At 44.4% G+C, this 21,959-nt stretch overlaps 1 protein-coding gene across 1 annotated transcript in view; it reads right to left on the reverse strand.

Moving 5' to 3' along the window:
* syne1a (spectrin repeat containing, nuclear envelope 1a) overlaps positions 1 to 21,959 on the reverse strand; it is a 111,020-nt gene that overhangs the window by 17,572 nt on the left and 71,489 nt on the right. Inside the window, exons 88-126 of the mRNA XM_076084527.1 lie at positions 21,572 to 21,757; positions 20,792 to 20,914; positions 20,432 to 20,614; positions 19,597 to 19,740; positions 17,295 to 17,525; positions 15,175 to 15,315; positions 13,799 to 13,912; positions 13,272 to 13,433; positions 12,788 to 12,982; positions 12,477 to 12,650; positions 10,289 to 10,480; positions 9,418 to 9,549; positions 9,077 to 9,174; positions 8,714 to 8,864; positions 8,405 to 8,533; positions 8,094 to 8,267; positions 7,756 to 7,971; positions 7,527 to 7,628; positions 7,301 to 7,420; positions 7,014 to 7,214; positions 6,733 to 6,906; positions 6,502 to 6,633; positions 6,156 to 6,352; positions 5,838 to 5,970; positions 5,543 to 5,725; positions 5,271 to 5,420; positions 4,968 to 5,144; positions 4,709 to 4,864; positions 4,463 to 4,618; positions 4,193 to 4,363; positions 3,801 to 3,934; positions 3,504 to 3,708; positions 2,525 to 2,707; positions 2,250 to 2,396; positions 1,913 to 2,067; positions 1,238 to 1,385; positions 1,016 to 1,110; positions 617 to 851; positions 56 to 250 (exon numbers count right to left, since the gene is read on the reverse strand). Coding sequence (XP_075940642.1) covers positions 56 to 250; positions 617 to 851; positions 1,016 to 1,110; positions 1,238 to 1,385; positions 1,913 to 2,067; positions 2,250 to 2,396; positions 2,525 to 2,707; positions 3,504 to 3,708; positions 3,801 to 3,934; positions 4,193 to 4,363; positions 4,463 to 4,618; positions 4,709 to 4,864; positions 4,968 to 5,144; positions 5,271 to 5,420; positions 5,543 to 5,725; positions 5,838 to 5,970; positions 6,156 to 6,352; positions 6,502 to 6,633; positions 6,733 to 6,906; positions 7,014 to 7,214; positions 7,301 to 7,420; positions 7,527 to 7,628; positions 7,756 to 7,971; positions 8,094 to 8,267; positions 8,405 to 8,533; positions 8,714 to 8,864; positions 9,077 to 9,174; positions 9,418 to 9,549; positions 10,289 to 10,480; positions 12,477 to 12,650; positions 12,788 to 12,982; positions 13,272 to 13,433; positions 13,799 to 13,912; positions 15,175 to 15,315; positions 17,295 to 17,525; positions 19,597 to 19,740; positions 20,432 to 20,614; positions 20,792 to 20,914; positions 21,572 to 21,757 — 6,294 coding nt within the window. The remainder of the gene's footprint in view (positions 1 to 55; positions 251 to 616; positions 852 to 1,015; positions 1,111 to 1,237; positions 1,386 to 1,912; positions 2,068 to 2,249; positions 2,397 to 2,524; positions 2,708 to 3,503; positions 3,709 to 3,800; positions 3,935 to 4,192; positions 4,364 to 4,462; positions 4,619 to 4,708; positions 4,865 to 4,967; positions 5,145 to 5,270; positions 5,421 to 5,542; positions 5,726 to 5,837; positions 5,971 to 6,155; positions 6,353 to 6,501; positions 6,634 to 6,732; positions 6,907 to 7,013; positions 7,215 to 7,300; positions 7,421 to 7,526; positions 7,629 to 7,755; positions 7,972 to 8,093; positions 8,268 to 8,404; positions 8,534 to 8,713; positions 8,865 to 9,076; positions 9,175 to 9,417; positions 9,550 to 10,288; positions 10,481 to 12,476; positions 12,651 to 12,787; positions 12,983 to 13,271; positions 13,434 to 13,798; positions 13,913 to 15,174; positions 15,316 to 17,294; positions 17,526 to 19,596; positions 19,741 to 20,431; positions 20,615 to 20,791; positions 20,915 to 21,571; positions 21,758 to 21,959) is intronic.

The following is a 21,959-nucleotide window of genomic DNA, read 5'->3' on the forward strand; positions in this document are numbered from 1 at the left end:
CTAAGAGAGCAAAAGACCAAGAGAAAAAGTATGAAAACATCAGTTTTTGTCTTACCTTGAGCAAGCCATGCAGCTCCCTCCTCTGCTGGTCCAGGCGGTGGTGGGCGTGCCTCCACCTCTCCTGAATGTCCATCAGCTCCGTCTGCAGGGTGGACTCGGCCCTGTCGTCGGCCGACAGCAGCAGGCTCCGGCCGGCCTCCACCGTCAGGATGTAGCCCCCCTGCCGCCTCTGCAGCACTCGCTCCCTCAGCTGGAGGAGCAGAGACAGGGACAATGGGCAGAGAGGGTACAGGTTAACTAAGGGAGTCTAAAGGTCGGAGAAGAGGTGAGGGTTTGTCAGTGAGACGTTTAGAGTTGCTTCGGACAATTTAGTGGTAAGTTTGAAGTGTTAAGAAGTATTTTTTTAAATAGGATACATCTTCCAGTTACCTCATAAATAATGAAAACTTTTAAAATGAGCTTTAAGGGAAAATAATTAGTTTGGGCGAAGTGGGAGTGTCAGTGACTGAATCCATTGGATTTGTGACTTGCAGAGATTATAAAGCATAAATATTTCAGAAAAAGTCACTTCAGAGAAGATTAGAAGTTTGATTAAGGTGATAAGTGAAGGACTGACCTGAATCTGATCTAATAGGTTTCTGGCCTGCTGCAAGGCGACTGGTTCTCCCGGCTGATGTTCATCTGGATCACAAGTCACTTCTTGAAGCCATTGTAGCAGCTTCTCTGCCATCTCCCGGTAGTTCTGCCACTGCCGGACCAGACTATCAATAATGCCCCTTCGTTGCTGGGCCCGTCTCACTACACCTTGCCACTGATTGCTCAACAAGGCCAGCTTCACACTGAAATCGTCTCTGTTAGGGGGACAAGAGCGAGAGTATGTATGCTCCTCACCACTGGATACATTTATATGAGATAGGACATTTTCATATATATATATATATATATATATATATATATATATATATATATATATATATATATATAGGATTGTGTGTGTCTCTGTGTGTGTCTTTACCTGTCATCCACTTGTCCCTGGTCCAACATATGATGGCCATCATTGATGATGGAGTAGAGAATCTGTTGCCTGCTAAACATCTCTGCCTGGAACAACTGCAAGAACACACACACACATATATATATATATATATATATATATATAGCAACAGTACATAATACACACTTACACTACCTACAAAGACAGTATTAGATGCACATGTAAATTCAATGCTTCTCTGACCTCGTGGTCTCTCTGCTGCTCCAGCAGATTCAGGTAGTTTCCTGAAATGTCAGAGGCCAGCTTGTGTTCAGTCTGAGACAGGAACTCCATCCACAGCTCACACTTCTGGAGGAAACTCTTCTGTTGGAGCAACACTGCCTGCAGTTTACTGGAGATGGACAGAGGAAAGTCGTTTGGAACATAAACAATATTAACAGAAGAAAAAGGGTTTTTTTTGGTGACAAATTACACTCTTTTAAGGTATGACATTGTAAAGATATAAAATACAAAAAGAGAATTAGTCCAAACATTGAATTTCAAAGTAAAAAGCATAGACTGTATATAAGAAGGTTTACTTTTTACTTTCTTTATTCAAGAGCATGGTCTTTCAATTTGAGACCATGACTCATGGTTTTCATCGTAATGCTTTCCTTTAAAACCTTCCACTCAAATAGCCACTGCAAGGAGGGAGGGAGAGCATTACAAAATCTAAAGTGAACTCAACAAGTCATGCTCTCACATTACAGGAATACTCTCTTGAATACTGATAGGAAAAAGCTCCATAGTTCACATTTATAGTTTCGTTGTTACACTGAAGGTGAAAGTTTAATTATTTAACGATTCAACAACAACAAACATAACTAATGCTATTTATTATTTTCATTTAAACATGGGAAATCTCAAGGTTTTAGGTACCTGAACCTCTCAGTGAGGTGAGCGGAGTGAGCGGCCCATGCTCTGTTGAGACTTTGCAGCCGTTTAACATCTCTGTCACTGACGGGCAGTCTGTACACCGACTCGTTAACACGCTCCAGGTCTGGAGATAGACTGCTCAGCTTCAACAGGTAAACCTGGGAATACATTATTATCTTCAGTAAGACAGTCTAAGGAACAAACATTGTCAGTCAAAGTAAAGTGGATCTGATGAAATTACTTTTCATTACTTTTGTATTACATGATCAATTTAAGCAGACTTTTTGGTGAAAATGCAGCAGATGTTTCAACACAGATAATACAGCAACGTTTTTTATACCTTCAGTTTTTCCATCTGTGTCTGGACCACAATGAGCTCTGGTGAGCCGACTGGGTCAGACTCCTTCAGCACCTCCTCAGCTTCCTCAGCCTCACGGACCAGTGTGTCCAACTGCTCTCTGAAACCCTCACAGGCCTGAGATCCAGACTGCAGTCAGACAGAAACAGTGAGAATACAGAAGTGATGGCTTAACATATTCATATATTGAGATTTTACATGGAAAACAGTGATGTGTATGTCATTCTTCCTATGCCCAACAATCCCTGCTTTCCTACCTGCAGTACTTCCTGCTGCCTGTGAAGGGCGTGCTCCAGTGTTGCTAGACGCTGTGTGAGTGACAGGTGGTCAGAATGGAGGGCTGCAGAGGAGGAGGCGTCAACTTGGCTCCTCAGCTGCTCCCCTAAAGCCTGCAGCTGCTTGAGGGACTGTTGCACTAAGGCTTGGTCACCAAGGCACGCCTGCAACAGTAATGTCATCAGAGAGAGAGGCAGGTTAGGAACAGAATGACTAAATGTTTCGAGAAGTTGGAGAAAGTCATGGTATTTATTTACATGTACACTAATGGCACAGGGTCGACAGGACTGTATTTTCAATGTAAAAGCAATGAAATACTTAATAAAGGAACTCTTGACATATCCAAAACGTCAGAATTTAAGAGAAGCTGATGCATGTTTTCATATTTAGGTGCTTATCCAGTGGGTTTTTAAAAGGTTCCAGTCCCAAAGAGGGCCATGTGATCCTTTTGCTGAAGGTTTGGTGAAAGGCTTTCTTGTAAAAAGCCTTTCCAGAATAGGACAGCTCATGTACAAACAACAGTTAAGAGTTCTCAACCACTAATTGTCTACTATAAGTTTGAATCAGTGATCCTCTGTCAAAATAACGGTCTGCATACAGTATTAGGACAGTCTTTCTCCAGACATTGCCCAGCATGGCCCTACAAGCCCAGCGTGACACTGTGGGACCCCTGTAGTGTAAATCAGGGGCCTGTCTTTCCCTTTGCGGTCTCCTTTTCAAAGGGCTTTTGTTAGATTGTGCTGTGAATCTACATTCAAGCAGACAATAGAGCAGGGTGCAATTTGGTATTCTGCAGCGGGGTTAGAGGCTTTGTGAATCCTCACAGTGAGCTGACAAGCCGCTTTGGAGCTTATTCACAACATATCAGAAAGGAGGCTGGGGGTAAGCTTCAACTGCTGACAGAATTTGTTTCACGTAATCATATAGTGGACTGTGTTACACTGCCCCATCTCTACTCACATCACAGTCCATTATCCAGGCGCTGCTCTCCTCCTCTGTGATCTCCCTGTCGGTGGCGCTCTTCAGCAGGCGATCAGCACGTTCTTCCTGTTTCTGAACCGCTGTCACACACTGGCCACACGATGACCTGTAGCGCTGCCACAGCCCCAGCAGGGCTTTACTGCTCCTCAGCTGTTCTGAGATCTGCTCTAGTAGACTGTTCCACCTGTAACAGAGGAGGAGAAACACATTGCTACATATTGACCTCAGCTCAGAAGTTGCTGCAATTTGATTTGAAGTCACTTTTGTTACACCTACCTAATGTTGACGTCCTGGAGGGCTGTGTTGAGTGTTTCAGCCACAGAGGGGTGGCACTCTGTCAGTAGCTGGTGTGTTACAGAGCCAAACTTCTTCAGGCTGCTCTCCTGTTTATCCATCTCGTACTGCAGGTTCTTAAAAACACAGAGGCCCACGAATGGTTAATTTCATCTTCAAAGCTTGTAAAAAAATGTGCTTAACACATTCTATTCATTATCTCAAAAAGAGACATCACTGCCAATTGTCTTTTGGGACACTGAGCAGATGTTTCCGTTCACACTGACCTGCAATAGTTGTTGCAGTAAACTATCTCGAGCATGACTTTATGTACTAATAACAGACGCAAAGTCTTTTCAGTGGTGTGCCACTCTGCACACATCTGCACTCCTCACCTCCAGACTCTCCACCTGTTGCTGTACTGCCTCTAGAGACCCGTTTAGAAGACGCAGCCTGGACACAGAGTACCTCCCCTCCATCAGGTAACCATTAATCTCCTCTGAAGCTCGCCGGTACAGCGTCCACTGCTCCAGCATGGACCGCAGGCTCACTTTCATCTGGCTTATCTGATAGGAAAGGTGGGAGACAAAACGTGTAAGCATCTTAAAAGTACAATGGGGAGATCTAGGCAACAATCATGAGGGTGAGGGTTCCAAGAAGCTCACCATGTGGTCCAAATGAGCCCAGGATTGGTTCAGTCCTTTAAGGGTCTCTTTGACAACAGAGCAGGCGGCTCCTGTCTTATCCTGGATGAGAGCATTTCCTCGTTCCTCAGCTTTCTGTAGATCCTTCTCTTTTTCCTTCACTAATTCCTCCAACTCCTGCAGCAAACAAATCCTTTGTTTTTACTTCCTAAAAAATAAAACTCAAACTGTGTGTTGCATCCATAGCATTGGTGTACGCATGTGTACCTGACAGTCTTTAAGTGCATTCTGCACAGATGCTACATCCTCTATCCTGTGTCTCTTCTTCAGTTTATCCTCCTGTAGTGTGAGCCAGGTATTCAAGGCCTGAACTCCATTTTCATGCTCCAACCAACCTTCCAAAAGTCCTTCCAAAAGCTGAATCTAAAATATAGACGGAATTCAGAACAATTTTAGAACTCAGAAACTGCAAACTACAAATATAAGAAGAAAGGTCAGGTCTGTGACACTGTAACTGAAACATTACCTTTTCAGCAATGAGCCCCTGTAGTATCTGCCATCGTCTGTTCATAGCTCCCAGCTTCTCAGCAAAGTCTGTTTTGTCACTGCGCTTTCCCTCCACATCTTGACTGCTGATCTGCAGCACTGACTGGTTTACAAAGTCCACAGTCAACTGCTTACAGGTCAGATCTATGCGGAAACCCTGTGAAATATAAATGAGACACGATGTGACTGTGATGAGGAAGAGGGAATAAGAGAAAAGACACAACATATACTGATACTACTGAACTCTTTGGTTGTTATCAGAAAAAAAAAAACAGTTTTCTACCTTATACTTCTGTAAGAAGTCCTGGACCAACTCTGAGCCTACAGCTCCCATGATTTTGTTCTGGTCCTCCTGTATGAGGTTTTCCAAAAGAGAGATCCAGCTCATCAGCTCTGTGATGGCGTGCCGGGAAGCCAGCTTCTCCATCTGCAACTAAGGGACGACAGCAAAGGGGTTACAATGTATACAGCACCAGCTAGGACAAAAACCTCTTGGGAAGAAAAATTGTGCAACAATTGACAAACATTAAAGTTGAACGGCTGCTGTTCTCAGACCTGGTGTAGCTTCTCTTGTACTACAGGAATACGAGTCAACAGCTCAGCCCACTGAGTGTCAATGTGGCCCAATGCCGTCCTGAGACCAGCTGTATCTACTCTTTTCAGTCGCAGAAGCTGGTTGCCTGTACTCAGCACAGACGAACGCAGAGACGACTTAGCGTCCACCTCTTTGGAAAATTCCTGTCAGAAGCAAAAATGACCGTGAGTTCAGTTGCAATCTAACCATGCGTTCATGAATAACAGAGACTATATTATTTTAAGTGTGCGGTACATTGTTGCTGCTCAAACTAACCAGGAAGGCATATAGGTGGTCTCTGACGGTCTCTAGCTCCTGAGGCACTGTCACTGACTGGGTCGTCCAGAACTCCAGCTGGTCCAGAGCCGAATGCAACCAGTGGCTTAACTCTGCTGACTCACTCTGGTACCTGAAGGTGACACACAGGACAAAATGTGATATTTTAGTTTCGACAGCTTCTGAAAGGAATATTTCTTTCTGTATTGAGCCTCAGGGTATCACAAACAGGATCGGTGACTCACATAGCTACAATACTGATTTGATTCTTGGCACGCTGTCAGACAAAACAAACTCAGACTATTGTTAGACACAGACCTGCTCCAGTGTTTAAGCGTGGAATCAAGGCGGTGCAGCTCCTTGTTGACCTTGGTAGTGGAGGAGAGCCAGTGATCTCCCAGCTGGGTTAGCTGGTTCTCCAAGTCTGAGCAGCCAACAGACAGAAGAAGCCTCTTGCCCTCCTCCATGACCTGGTACAGCTGGGACTGATGCTTCGTCAGGCTGGCCTTCAGACGCTAGAGGACAGAGGGATAATTAATATTATACCAAGCATGCTTGACTACAGCTTTCAGGGTAGGTCAGATGACATCTTGATAGTGTCATGCAGTATAAGGATGCATGTATTTGGGCATCTATGCGTGTCCAGCCTGTTTAACGTACTAACCTGGAAGAGGCCGATCCTTTCAACTAGTCTTTCCTCCGTCTCCTCGACCAGGCCTACAGTAGGGATGCTACATTCCACAGCCTCCAGCTGTCTACACACAGCCTGGTAGTCTTCCACAAGCCTGCTCCATGACTGTTAAAGAGAGGAGACAGAAGAGAGTGGCTAAGTTAATTCATTCTACACGTTTTATTTAACTTTGTACTGTTCCTATTTGTTGTCACTCATTCCCACCTCCAGTATGCCCTCCAGCTCCACTCCCCTCCTGTGGGCCTGTTTGAGCACACTGTGGGCTAAGGCCATGGTCTCCTCCAGGGCCTGGCTTTCCCTCTGCGCCACCAGACTGGACACTTTACTGTAGAGCGCCTGCGTGAGGATCATATGGCACTCCAGACCCTGGAAAAACTCCTGTATTTAAGGAAAACATGTTTGAAAGACAATGTTAGAAAAGAAAGAACTAAGTCTCTAGGTGAACAACAAATATACTGCGACCCCCTTTTGACCACCCTCCTTACTTTGTGTTTTTCCAGTAACATCTGGACCTCCATGACAGAAGCCACTGTCATCTTCTGATCGGCAGCCATCTTGTCCTGGGCGGTGTCCACCAGGTCTGTGAGGTCATGAAGTGCAGCTTCATACTGAGCCTTGAGAGACAAGCCGTGGTTCAGGCTGCTACGTCTGGAACCCACCATCAGAACCAGCTCCTCGTATGCATCCTACACGAAACCATCAACATGTTATCACCATCGGGCCACAGTGGAAGAGAAAGAAGAAATGAGCTCCATAGGGAATTTGATATTACCTGTAGTTTGAGAAGTTCCTGGTTGGAGATTTGGTCGGATTGGAGTCCCTCTGCTCTTGTCTTCAGCTCTGTCACTCTCTGCTCAAACTCTCTCAGACTCTCCTCTACCTCTGATAATGTCTACAAAAGATGCAACACATTTAATGAAGCTACTGCCAATTCACTGGATCTGTGGGATTTCTATATTTTGTATTATTTGTGTATCTGCCCTTGGTCGGTATCATACCTCTATCTGTTTGGACGCAGGTCTGTCCACAGTTCCAGCCATCTTCTGTAGCAGCAGGTGTTTATTTTCACCCAGAGCAGTGAACAGCATCCTCAGTTCATTCTGTCAAGTACAACAGAAACAATGTTCTCACTAAGCGAGGCAACTTCCCTGTTCACAAAAAAACGCTTCTTACGTTTACAAGTTTAATCAAACTCAGACTGGTGGATTGACAGAGTTGCCATTGTACCTGGAAGGTTGAGTATTCCTGTAGCCTGTCCCTCATAGCATCACAGTGTTGCTCCAGAGTGGAGTCTAGCAGCCCCATCCTCTCCTGCAGGCCCTCCAGTGTGTCCTCCATCAGGGCTTGCTCCTCTCCTCCACACACCCGGCCGGCTCCTCCACCCAGAAGGTCTCTGCACTGGTTTACCTCCCCGGTCATCGCCTTCAGCTGTTTATTCAGACCCTGAACAGAAGAGCAAAGGTCAGTAACATGGCAAATATATTCCATCCAGTAGAGTTATAATTGTGTTGTCTGTTTATTTCCTCCTTTTGTGTCTATAACAACAACACAAGTGTCAATAGTACCTCTTGATTGGAAAGTTGTGTCTCTGTATCTTCAGACAGCAGCACAGGACCAGCGAGCAGCTGATTCTCAGCAGCATCCAACCAGGAGGAAGCTGCTGAAACTGCAGCGTACAGGTCCTGCTGGACTGCTGTCCCTCCTAAAGACGCTGCCAGGTTGCTGTCCCCATCCCCCGTCTGTGAGGAAGAACAAAGAATATTTACTCAGTACATTAAAAGCTGTCAGCGAGAATGTTTTTGTTCGTCACAGAAACCATTCCCACTAGGAAACAATAAGTAATGAGAGATTCAAATAAGGAAAATCTGTGCTTCACCTCATTGCCGATTCTTTCCAGAGTCTGACTGCAGGCCTCAAACAAAGCTTTGAGAGAGCGAGAGTCGTGGCTGGCAGACATGCCTCTGAACACCACACTGGGGCTGGACAAACGGGACCGGTGGAGGACCTGCTTACAAGAGGGACAAATGAGACACAAGAGACATATGAAGGTCAGACTGGCAGCAAGCTGAAATTACCTACAGAATGCAATCGGCCTTAAATAATGAGTTTCAGACAACTCAGAACATGGGTCGACTTAACACTATTTATTAAAAACATCACACTCCGTGATGTATGCCTTGTGTACCGGGCTAAGCTGATCCTGTTCCATGGAGTTGAGGGAGAGCTGCAGCTTTGTGCTCTGATCTTTATTCAAGTATTCCCAGCGCTGTCTCATCTGGTCCAAAGGAGACACGGTCTCAGGCTCCAGCAACACTCCTCCTGGGATGGACACCTCGCTGTGGGAGGTAGAGGGGTGAGTCGTGGTGTTTCACCAGCAAGTTGCAATGTAATTAAATGTTTACCCTGCTTATTCAAATAAACATAAAAAATAAACAAATACATCTAACTAAAATCACAGAAGTTCCTCATTAATGTGTGACAGAGTAATGTTTGTTCCCCCTGTGTAAGGCATAACAAAGTAAGTGTGAGAAGAGTGGAGAGAAAGTACCTGTCCCCATTGGGTGTGGTCTGTTGGAGTAGCTCCTCTCCAACGCTGGCTACAGACTGGAGCAGCCTCTTCTGTTCAGCTACTTGCTCCTGCAGCTCCTTGGAGGTCAACATACAGCATTTAGGCCATTAAGAATCAGAGTTATATCAGATTTATCTAGAAGAGACACTTCCTTTCTGAAATGGTTTCAATTAGCTATCAAGAAGAGACTTGTTCTGCCCGATAGCACTAATTAAATTGATTAGCACCAAACATGACAGCCGTTTGGCAGTCCAGGCTATCAAGATGGAATCAGCTCAGGCCCGTTAGATATACAACTATACAAAAGTTCATCTTCTTACCCTCTGTCGAAGAAGGTTGTCGTGGTACTGCTGGGTGCGTGTGGTTCTGGCCTGGGAAAGCCAATCCTGGACATTAGGACTCTGGGACAGAGACGAGTCCGGCTCACTGTCCTCCTGCTCCTGCAGTGAACCCTGGGAGAAAGACAGAAGGACGTCAACACGTCAAATGCTCAAAAACATTAACAGGAGAGAAAAGGACGGGAAAAAATGATTTTCTTTCTGAGGAAGAGGTGATAAGGTTTGTGAGTTTGTAAAGAACAGAAAAGGGAACAAAGATTGCAGCCTATTTTTCAAATAGACTCAGATAAATGAGCTATTGTAGATCCTCTGTGTTGTAGAGTAATGTTGTGAATGAATGGATATCATTATTTACCAAAAGAGCACATTAAGGGAGGTCAGCAACAAGGGATTTCCTTCTAGGGAAAAAATATTTTCAGTGGAAATTCAGAGACTTTTACCATACACAGAAAATGTAGTTGTTGTTTTTTCCCCCAAAGGGGCCAAAGCCAAAATGTTGTGTCATCGGAACCACACCTGCTGCAGTACATGTAGTGTTAGCATGTGATGAGGTAGCATCCTTTTGTCCGTTGTTTGAGGCCCATTGTGAGACACACAGGCTCTTGTTGTTCCATAGTGGGAAACAGTGGACTTTTATGAAGGAGCATGACACGACCTTTAGTATTTGCACAATACTTCCATTGATACTGTTACACAGTGTCACATAATGCAACACAGCACAACAAAGGTCACACAGAGGCAGGGAGGAAGGAAAAGCTGGGAAATTGAAAAAAGTGTGGTAACGCGGAGGGGAAGGGAACTGAAGGTGTGGAAGAGGAGAGGTCCATAGACCACAAGTGACCCCTGACCTCACCTGTATGCCAACTTGTTTGTCCTGCAGCATCTGCTGCAGCTCCATCAGGCTGTCTTTGAGGGAGTGCAGTTTGAAGGTGAGTTGCTCCGCCTCTCCTTTCGTCTCGGCCCGACCCTCCAGCAGTAAGCTCTCGCTGTGGACGGACAGCTCTGACAGATACGACACCTTCTGCTCGATCTCAAACAGCATATTCTGGAAAGACGAGACACAGTTTATGATAAACTCACTACTACCTAAAATGTTAAGTAACCATCTAATCAGCCTCACACTCTTTAAAAGAGTCATTCATGTGGAAAAACATAATTATCAATCTCAACATTTTTGGTTTGTGACCCAATGAAATGAAGCAACGTTTACTTGTGGCCGCTCATCACCAGACGAGAGGTAAAACCGAAGAGTGATGTTTTACTTTATTATATTTGTAGATGCCCAAAAAAGGTAAAATTACACATTAATTCTGGTAGTTTAGTGGCTTGCTTGTTGTTTCTGCCTCTCCTTGTCCCAGACCTTATAAGATCCAGTTATTATCACATCAATTATTTTTCAAACTGTTGCCCGCCAAATCCTTTTCAAGATATCCCATTTACATTTCCTAACAAGGGAAACAACAGAAAAACAGACTCTCCCTTTTCACGTCCAGGTTGTGTGAAAAGAGGAACATTTGTATGGAAGAAGGGGAGTTACAACCTTAATCCCCATCTTTCACACAAGGATACAAGGGCCCTTGACAGAGATGGAGAGGTAATTCTCCCCAGAGAATTTTTCCCAACAACACAGAGTGACGTCATGTAACTCGTTTCCTTCTATCCGGTGCTGTCATTGTGTGATTCACTGGGAAAGTGGGGAACCTCCGTTCTCTCTACACTTTACCACAAAAAAGCCTCTTTGTGGCATTCTAACCCAAATTCCTCTCGTTTGGCCCAGGATCAAATAGCAGTTGCAAAACTTGTAATGTTTTGCTGCGATTAACACAGTTAAAAGACAAAAGGAATTCTTTATTTATTCTAGTGAGATACAATGTGTGCAGAAAGTTTAGACTCGGCAAAAGTATTTGATTCAGCCTCTGACCCATGAGAGGCTACGCTTAAGTGGTTTCTGAGCTGCTTACTGTGTGGTGGTTTTCTTGTAGTGTGTACGCATTAAAATGAACAGACTGGTTGTTGAGTGAAGAGTTTACTGCAAAGTTAAATGAGCCACACAAAACTGAGGTGCAAAAATACCTAAAAATAATACTATCCTAATGCAGAACCCCGATTCATCTGATAAAACATTTTAAACACAATTTATTTGTAACCAAAGCCTTCAATATACATTATATTCTTTTATTCCTTTCTGCTTCCTTCCTGCCCGAGTTGGTCCACTTCAATTTCTTCCCCTCACTTCATCTCTATAACCTCACATCTTTTCTCACTTCTTGCTCTTTTCTTTGTATCAACGCTCTAATAAGACAGTTTTTACCCCCTGGAGATGAGTATCCGCATGGACCGGACCTTTAGACCTGAGCTCCACGGGGGCCATATGTGAGCTATAATCGGCTTACTGTCTCCCAGCTGCTCCCCCCCACACACACACACACACCTTAAACACTGATTTCCTTTGCCTGAGTAACAGAACTAACATTATTACTACTGAGAGGTCAATTACAGTACATCATAGGATGAATGTTTAAGCATCTGATTGAATTAGTTTTGCTTTTAAAAAGTTAAAGTTATATGCTCCCACAAAAAACTGTCAAGGTACACACACAAAATATTGTCAGTGACAGAACTGTCTGGAAACTTCCCCGTATTCAGTGCAGGTTCTGTAAAGTTATTCTTGTTTTTGAGTATGAAGTGAACAGTGTATGCGTGACTAAAATAGTAACAGTAATGTAATACCAAGGGAATGAATCCATGGATAGTCATTATTTCTGGCACCGTGAAGCAGCCAGATACTTCACTTTGGCCTTTGATAACTCCCTCTTGATAAAACAGTGGCATACAGACTTTCATACCGTGCCTCAGGCAGTGGTAGGTTTTTCTTGACTGTGTCAGTTGAGGACAACTTTAAAATAAAATCTGCACGTATCAGGACCCATCACACCATCTACCGTGGGCAGCATTGTTGTCCTTGGGAATCTAAGCAAACCAAGCTCAATATCTTTCAGTGCTCAGTCAACCTTTGATGAAAGCAGAAATGTCATTCTCACCTGACAGTCGATGAGCTGCTCCTCCATGTCCAAGTCCTCATTTTGGGCCTGAAGGGCAGAGCTTAAAGTGGCTCGAGTGCTGAGCAACCAATGGTCGAGCTCCTCGGCCTCGCTGTGGTAACGCTGCAGCGCCTGTTCCTGTCGCTGCTCTTCCAGCTGTTCACTTAGTTTTTCCTGTAATGGGGACAGACAGAAATGTTTAGATTCCACAGGTGAAACAATTGTGACACTATAGTTAAGTTCAGTGTAAATAAGAATGAAAGTATGCAAATTTGGGAGATGTAAATGAATATCATCTTTAAGCGCCTCACCTCCAGCAGCTGCCGTTTCCCAGAAGCCTTCATTCTAATGGTGGCCATCCTCTCTCCCAGCACAGTGAGAGTAGACTGGAGAGCCAGTTGGTCACCAGCCTCCCCATCGCTGTCGCTGTCTGCCAGCTCCTCAGAGAAACACGTCTGCAACTCACCAATCTCATCTTGCAACATCAGGATCTCATCCATCACAGCCTGGACAGATGGAGATAAAAAGAAAAGTGCACTGTAGCCAAGTGGGGACAGCCCATGCCCTATAACAGCAACGTCCCAGGTCCAATTCTGACCGTAGGAACTTTATTGCGTGTCATACTCCTCCCTCTCTCTCTACATTCTACTCTCCTCTACAAGAGATGTCTTCTGTCTGTCTGAACATGTACTATTACTTTCAATGTTGTCAATATTGACTCCTCCTCTCTCTTTCTCTATGACACACACAAACACAACATATCTCCAGACCTCTCCGTCCCCCCCTCTCTCTTACCTGGTGTGCAGCCATCTGGCTCTCGGGGCTCTTGTTGGGCTCCAGGCCCTCATTGAGCGATCCCTCGATGGACTCCATCTTAGTGGAGATGGACTGGAGGGACTCCTGATAGTGTTGCTGCCGCTCCAGAGCCTCGTACAGACTCTTCTGCTTCTCGCTGATCTGTGGTCAGAGTAAAGGAAAGAAATGAATGATGGCAAAAATCAAGATGGTAACTGGAGAACAAGAAGTCCACTGTACCATCATTTATCTTATGATGTGTGGTAGAGGAGGAATATTATGATTTCAATTTAATATCAGTTTGAGCTTCAGTTCAAATTTTGGCAATAGTGTACTCTTGCTAAAGATACACTGATCCCTGATTTTGTCATAACTGTCCAAAAATGTCCCAAATAAAAAAAGTTCAACTGTGATGAGTTCACAGTAAGCAAGAAGGATTTCTTGGATCAAAATCTTTTACTGCCCACGTCATACTTTCTTGGTTTATATTCCTTAATTCATTGAGTTCATTGTAGCTGATGATGTACCACGTTCTTGAGTGTTTCCCAGGATCTCTGCAGGTCATCCAGGTTAGCAGCACTGGTCTCCATAGACGGGTCGTACAGCTCCCGGAGGGGCGCTCGACTTAAGGCACCTCGACCCTGTGGCACAACAACACGGTGAGTGTAGGCCTCACTAGTGTGTGAGAGCGATGTAGAGCAGATGGTTGAAGAGGGTGCGTTGGTTCTCACATGGCCTTATGTCCTCAAACATACTGTCAACAAGGAATTTGAATTGCCACATTTGGAGGAACTATGCCCACATCTGCTGTACGTACAGTATAGAACATATAGATATAAACTAATATAGAGAGTGGAGTAAAAATGTCTTCAACCCGTTACAGTTCTATGTAGGATAAGGAAAATCTGAATTTAAGGTCTGGCTGGCTGAAGTCCGATCAGGTTAGTTTAAAATCTCTCCCAAGATAATTTCCTTCAATCACTTTCCAACTGCCTTATTGATTTTAGTTCACTTCCAACAGTTGGGCTCACATGACATGTCACAAGACAAACATACTGTCTTTACGTCACACAATGATATAAATTGCTGTTTCTCTCAGAACAACAAAGAGCTTCTGTTTCACTGATGCATCATTAGAAGTCATAGATTACACAAAAAAAAGCTACTTTATGCTAATTTAGCTATATTGAGAAAATGACAACTTTTTCATTCACTCATTTAATCTCAGCGAAAAAAGCATGTGGCAAACAAAGTTTCTTTAGCAAAAAATAAATCTGCAAACATAATGCTGACAAAAAGGGAAAGCAGGGACATCACAGCAGCTCTCCAGCTGTTTCAAACATCCACTGTGTTGATGGTGGTGGTGATGGGGGGGGGGGGGGGGTCATTGTTTTGGTGTTGGGAATCGGGTGGTGGTGGTGATGGGATGAGTTAGCAAGTCCATCTTAACAAGTCAATATTCAGTCTTAAAATCTTATATTAATTGAAACAAAAACAAAAAAGTCTGACAAAAGTTCATTATTATCATAATTCCAACGCAGGCTCACTTGCTGCATTAATATTCAGTATCTTGATATTAAATAAGTAATGAAAACCCTTGCATCCAGCAATGTCATTAGGCACAAAAGCCTCTTTGAGACATGTTCATCTGCATTGGAAAACAATATCATAATCTCATCCTGGTGGCACATTGTTTTCTCATTTCAAGCAGAAGATGTTAAGACTAAATATTTGGTTGACGACTCGTTAAGATGGAGATTTTGTTGCTGCAAAGGTTAAGGTCTCTTATGACTGGGAACTGTTTTGGTGTAAAATGTAAAATAGACAGTGGTAGTATGGACGCTGGGCAGGTCAGGTAATGCTGGAGGGCTGTGGATGAAACCAGGGTGGGGGTTTGCAGTACCTGGCTAAGAGGAGCGTCAGCGTTAGCCCCTGGGGAGGGGGAGCGGCAGGCAGGGGGAGAGGAGACCTCGCTGTTGGTGCCCTCCTCCCCCGACTCCTCCGTCACAGGGGAGAGAAGTGTGTGGCAGCGGCCGGCTGTCATCTGACCACGCATACACACACACCGCACATCAAATGAGCACATCAAAAGAAGCAGGTATAGGAAACGGGAGGCGGATCAAAACAGAAAACGCCCGGATATGAGGGGTGAGGAGACAGAGAGAGGGAAAAATGAAGAGAGAGCAAACAAATTAATGGGGGAGTGCAGGTTAGCCAGATTGCAGTGAGTACATTGATGATTAATTAGACAGTGAGAAATCAAATAATACTGAGAGGAGACCAGATCACATTACTGCTATCGACATCAAACACTGCAACACTTTTGCCACAGCACAGCATTTTAGAGACATCATTTACTGTTCTGTAGCATCGAAACGCTGGAGTTCTCGGGCAATCAATGAGCCACTCAGATTTCTTTACAGGATACATCAGGGGAAAGGAATGGCCATTACCAGGAAGTTGAAACTCACACATTGATAAAGTAGTATCACACAAACACACACAGACTCTGGTCACACCACACACACACACACACACACATATATACTGTATAGACACTGTTTCAGAACCACAGTAATTTCCTTTCCATCGCAGACACACCTCCCTTGTAAATGACACCCAGACATCCATATCGTAGATTTCAGCTATATTTTTCTTTGACAACTAGAAAAGAACCACGTATACCGTTTGATGCATGAGCACAATTAAAATCAAACTTTACTTACACTATATTAACAGTAAGAAGAAGTCCTGAGAAATCCAAACTTAAGGCCCAAACTTAAACAAAGTATAGCTCAAGCATTGCATAGCTAACGGAGAATACAGCAGCAGCAGCTGTCCTAGAAGTAGCACAGTTGTCTGTGGGCCTGCATGCTTCAGTAGAGAGGCAGAGCAGAAATGTGAGCCAAGCCCTACCGGGCTGCAATTTGGCAGTTAATGCAGAACTTGGCCGACTGGCTCAGGAGCTCGTTATAGTTGGAAATTTTTTTCCCGGGCTTTATGATGCAATGCAACGCAACGACGAGCATCAGCACACCAGCACGTGTGGGAAAGAGATTACTTAGAAGCTGAGTAGTACAGTCCCAACACTGTGGTAACACTGACACAGTACTAATAATGTTAAAACAATACCAAATCAGTCCTAAGCAATGCTTTTATGCCCCACACACAGACACAGACACACACAGACACACACAGACACACACACACACACACACATCCTGTTTCCTGGCCTGCTGAGACCAAACGCACCACAAACAGCACTAACAGAGCAAGCAGGCGACGAAATCAGAATACGAACGAAAGACACAGAGGAAGAGAAAGTATTGAAGCGAACAAAAAAGAAAAAGCACATAAGGCGGACAGAATCAGGGTAATAAAGTAAAAAAGTGAAGTGAAGTGACACAGCACAATATCAGTGCAGCAATACACAAGAGGAGAATAGTCACACTTGAGGTGTATGGATGATGAGGGAAAAACTCTAGCAATTCAAAACGCAGAAAGAAATAAAAGAAGACGAGCACATTAATAGAGAGAAAAAGCCTATAATGAATCTGAATTATTTTATATTTATATGTCATGGACCACTGAATAGATGCGCATGAGGCCCTACAGCCCAATTTAAGCTTAAATGTCATCCCAGGGGTCCACATTAACTTGGAATGTAATTGCACAGACATAACTTTGTACACAGTAACTGGGAAATAGTAACCCGTAATCATAACTGTCACCCACAGACATCCTCTAATTTGGGATAACTTTAAGCCGATTACAATTATTGTGAAATTAACCGTAAACACTCTCTAGAAACTCCAAAAGGCTCCCTGGGGTTCCCCGTTTTGCAATTTTGAGAAGCAGTGGTCTGGACAGAAAGGCAGAAGGGATAGAAGCTACACATGCAAATACACACACACACACACACACACACACACACACACACATACACAAACATTGCCATGCAGTATGTCATGTGTTAGTTTCTGGCTGATGGTGTGTGTGTCCAAAAAAGGCTTCGCCACTCACCATGACGACAGAGGGGTGTGCTGGAAGCTGCTTGTTAGCGGCGGCACCAGTGGTTGCCACAGAACTGGGCAGCTCCTCATCACTCAGCTCGTCCATGCCGTCCGAAAGGCCGTCCACCTCGTTGACCGTCAGCAGCATGGTGGCGTGTTTGGCTTTCACTGTCAGCATCTTACACTTGGAGTGGAGCGAGGCGATTTGCTCCTGGTAGCCGCGGATCTTCTGAGCCAGCTCCTGTCAAAACATCCCACCCCAAACAGAAAAACACCACCACCCCCAGGGTCAGGAGAGTGTGGTTCAGTCCACAATGGAAGATCAATAGTTCCTGGTTAAACGGGATCCTGGAAAAAAGGGGGTGGATGAGTTGGTTCAGCGTTGAATGTGGTGCCGGTTTGAGAGGAGTAAGTGGAGTTGACGCATTCTCTTCTCTCCACGGTCTCTTGCTTTTGGCTTCACAGAGTGTAGGACTAGAAAAGAGAATAGCACAGCCTCTCTCTCTCTCTCTCTCTCTCTCTCTCTCTCTCTCTCGCTTCTGTATCTCTTAGCCAATCAGAGCAGCACAGAGGCAGGTGACTCAGAGCAGTAGCGAAGCCAACAGACAGGATGTTTGGTTGAGAGAGAGACCCTCGCAGAAATAGTTCAAAAATCCCTCAGACACTCCCTCTCGTACACATACACGATTGGCAAGGAAAAACAGGAAGTGATCTCACTGACTGCACCCCCCCCCCCCCCTTCCTCTGCCTGCCGCTTCCCTCCTCCACCAATCCTCGAGACAGATTTCTTTCAACAAAAGAGAGTCGTAAGGAGAGAGGGAGTGTTAAGGGAGGAGGACGACAGACATGGTGTCAAATTACAGCTATGGTATGAGCCGGCAGGCCGGGTCCAACTCCTCCTTCCCTCCTCCCCCTCCTCCGCCTTCCACTCCCCCTGTCCCGCAGATGGTCAATGCGCTGATAATCAGGTCATGTGACTTACTGGGCCAGTGGAGTTGCAGCTTTCTGCTCAGCTTAGAGATCAAACTCAGACATAAACACACTGCCACGCCAAGCCACTCTGCAGCACGGGAGAGATTGCAGTAACAAGAAAACACATCTACAAAACAGCTGGGTTCACACACTCCCCGTCAAGTAGCAGAAGTAGATACAATCTGCCAGAACCGAGCAAGGAAAGTTAAAAATGTAATAAGAAATGTGTTGCCTCTGGAGAGATTTGATCTGTTTCTCTGCAGGTCTTTGCCTCTCTCAGTCTGCCACCCCCCTCCTCCTCGAGCTCTCTCTCCGCATTGGAGATGCACTTACTCAGCAAACTGCCACAAAGAGTACCGGCCTTACTAAAGCAGATTAAAAAAAACATCTACACTGCATCAAATAGTAATCTGTGCATACTATGTTTACATGTACCATCAGATACTGGAGGAATGGTTGTGAGTTGGGCTTGTAGAGGCACAACACAATGTTTTTTTCCAGACCTGCTGTATGTGGTGGCGCTGCTCTGGTAACACAATGGGATTCATTGAGCAGTATTTATTCTAGAGTTTATGGTTTTATAGAAGCATCAAATAATTCCCCATTTTGAATCAAGACATTAGGGGAGAAAAATCCATATAGAGCAAGGATAGCAAATATATATATACACATTGCAGAAGAGCGACGTTGAACTAATGATTTTGATGCCTTCAGTTACAACACAGGCTCAATAACTGAATGAATATCGCTCGGTCTGATTCTGTCATAACGGCTGCGCACAATTACTTTAAGATATACAGTATGTTTCCTGCTGCCTCAACTTCTCCGTTTATGACGTCTTACACTGTTTACAAAGTACAGGAAATATATAACGACTCAAACCTCTGCCCTTTGATGTTGACGTCGGCCTCATTTTTAGACATCAGCATGTTATCGTCTGTGAATGTCAAGTGGCCTCTGTTCTGTTATCCTGGTTTGTTAGATTTGAGATGACGCTCGTCTACAGTACAGTCAGTCTCCAAAAGCTCTTTACGTCCTTGTTGCTTTGCTGTTATTTCACAGGTCATTCTGTCATAACAAGCTGTGCATTATGTGAATAAAGACTAATCTTTAAGTGCACTATATGGCCGAAAGTGTTGTTCATGATTCAGTCGAGGCACCTCATGCCACAGCATACAATAATATTATAAACAATAGTGTGCTTTCGAACTTTGTGGCAACAGTTTAGGGAAAGTCCTGTGGGATGTGGGAAGATCCCTGCAGCCAGGTTCCAAAATCTTCAGAAGAGTGAAGGATGTTATCGGAGCAAATTATTGTCCCTAGTGTGTGTTTTCTCTGACCTCATGGTGGTGTATTTGAGCCTGAAGTTCTTGTATGTTGTTGGTGGAGACGGGCCGGTCCTGGATGATGCGGTGAGCCTCTTCTATTAATCTCTGGAGGTTCTTCACTTCCTGTTCATACTGCTCATACTGCACCACAGCCTCCTGGGAAAAATAAACCATAACAAAGAAAGGTTGAAGCGGCAATCAAACAATTATGAAATGTGACACGTATTATTGATCGCTGAAGGGAAGGGATCATTTCTCTTGCCTCTCCCTCCATGGAGGTTTAAACACCTCTTCTGTTCATTGTGGGATTCTAAAGTCTGTGGAAGCTAAACCTCCGAGATAACATTTATAATATTGCAGTTATTGTGTAAATATGTATACAAGCAGTTTATCTCAGATATGATCCCCAACCAGATCAGACAGACAGACTCATTGTTCCAAATCTTTAGTTTGCTTTAGGTGTTTGTGCTCCACATTGTCACAGAAGGTCACTTGCTTCTTGGTCCAAAGACTAATCTTCACCACAATGAGCTTAAAAGCAAATTCAGCCCAGAACCAAAGGATAGGAGGTTTATAGTGGTCTGATGGGAGCTCAACAAAAACACAGACATTCCTGAGATGGCCTGTTGGGACACTGCAGCAGGATTTTGAGCAACCAGTGACAAGTCGATGTAGATGTAGACCGATACAACTCCTCAAACAGGGTGACAAATGACCAACTATATGACCATTTTCAGTTCTACAGTTTGTATCTTGACAGATAGTTTTAGGAGGAAAAAACTAAGAAACAAAATGTTATACAAACGAACACTTCTAAAGCATTTGTAATATGAGGACTGCCCTCTACCTGCAGGATGTTGCACTGCTGGATGGTGGTGTGCTGCAGTTGGCTGGCTTCTTGCTGCAGAATCTGAGCTGTGCGGCAGATAGGCAGGCTGGCCACTACCTCCTCTGGCAGCCGGAGGGCGCTCTGACACTGCTGTACTGCCGCCACCTGCTGCTTGAAGCCCTCCATCTCCACCAGCAGACGCTTATGAGGGAATGAAGGGTTGAATAAATGCGTTTAAGTTGTTGTAGTTAATCAATTAATTGTAATGGTTTGTGGATGTCATATTGCAAGTGTCTGCATGCACTGTGTGCATTTGCAGTATTCTCTAGATGTTTGATTTCTAATCATTAACAAAGCCTTTTAAATGTGTGTGTTCACCTGTCTCTGTGTGAGCTGCTCTCTGAGGCTGAGCCTGTTGAGGTCTGGTGAGGCAAGTGTGATCTGGATCTGGTCTACAGCAGCATGGAGGATCTTCACCTCGGCCTCCAAAAGCAACATGTCCTGAGGAGAGACAACAGACAATTTGAGGAGCAGGAAGTAAAAATGGATTTTTAAAAACTCTTATTTCTGATGTGGACCTGCTTGCAGTAATAGATACTCAAACACCAGTCTGCAAAAAGTAATTCTTCAATTCAATAAATAAAATGGTCGGTATCTCTTTAAAACAATTCTCTTCATTTGCAATTTCTAATTGAACAAGATGTATTTCATGTTATATTCCGTAACCAGTTGTAACAAAGGTTGTGCTATGTCTACACTCTAGACACAGAAATCCAAACTCACAGGAGGAATTGCAAACACATTTCCAAACACACAATATTATTATCAACAATCAGCAATAGACTGTCATCTGGGAACCAGGTGTTTGGCAATCAGATTACCGTAACAGATTACTGCAGCACCACAAGCTAATATACAGTACAGTGCATTCCATCATGATGCTGTAGTATTCAATTAATGCCCATGGGAGGGCACTGTCGTAGCTCCAAAGCGATGCGCACGTCTTGTTGTGCACCAAAATGTTTCGATGAAAGAAATCAAATTAACAACGACTCTTAACGAAGATAATTTGATCAGAGAGCCCAAAAACCATTTAGAGGTGAAGTAGCACTGATGTCTGGTTCCTGTAATGCTTGCCAGAATGTGAATGCCGTTTACCTTTGCTGCATCCTGCAGACTCTGGAGGCGAGTCTTGGCGGTTTGCTGCAGCTCCTCTGTGTGTCTGCTGAGGTGTTTCACCTGCTGGATCCACCCCTCCGTCTGCAACACCTCCCCCAGCTGCCCCTCCCTCTCCCCCATGGCCTCCAAGTCCCCATGGAGACCCCGACACTCCCGCAGCAACGCCTGTCACCATAGGAACATAAATTACAAATCAGAGAGAGGAGTCTTTTTTGTTGTGCAATTACACTAATTAAAGCCGGCCAACACACTGAACAGTACATGACATTTCCCCGAAAGTCAAACAAGTGCGTAAATCTAATTAGCTGTTCATTTGTGGGGCATCTTCAGATTTACTAGGTTAATGCGGGGAATATTAATATTTATT

This window comes from Anarhichas minor, unplaced genomic scaffold, assembly GCF_050575085.1.
Source record: "Anarhichas minor isolate MPS153535 unplaced genomic scaffold, ASM5057508v1 ptg000136l, whole genome shotgun sequence".
NCBI classification, from domain to species: Eukaryota; Metazoa; Chordata; class Actinopteri; order Perciformes; family Anarhichadidae; genus Anarhichas; species Anarhichas minor.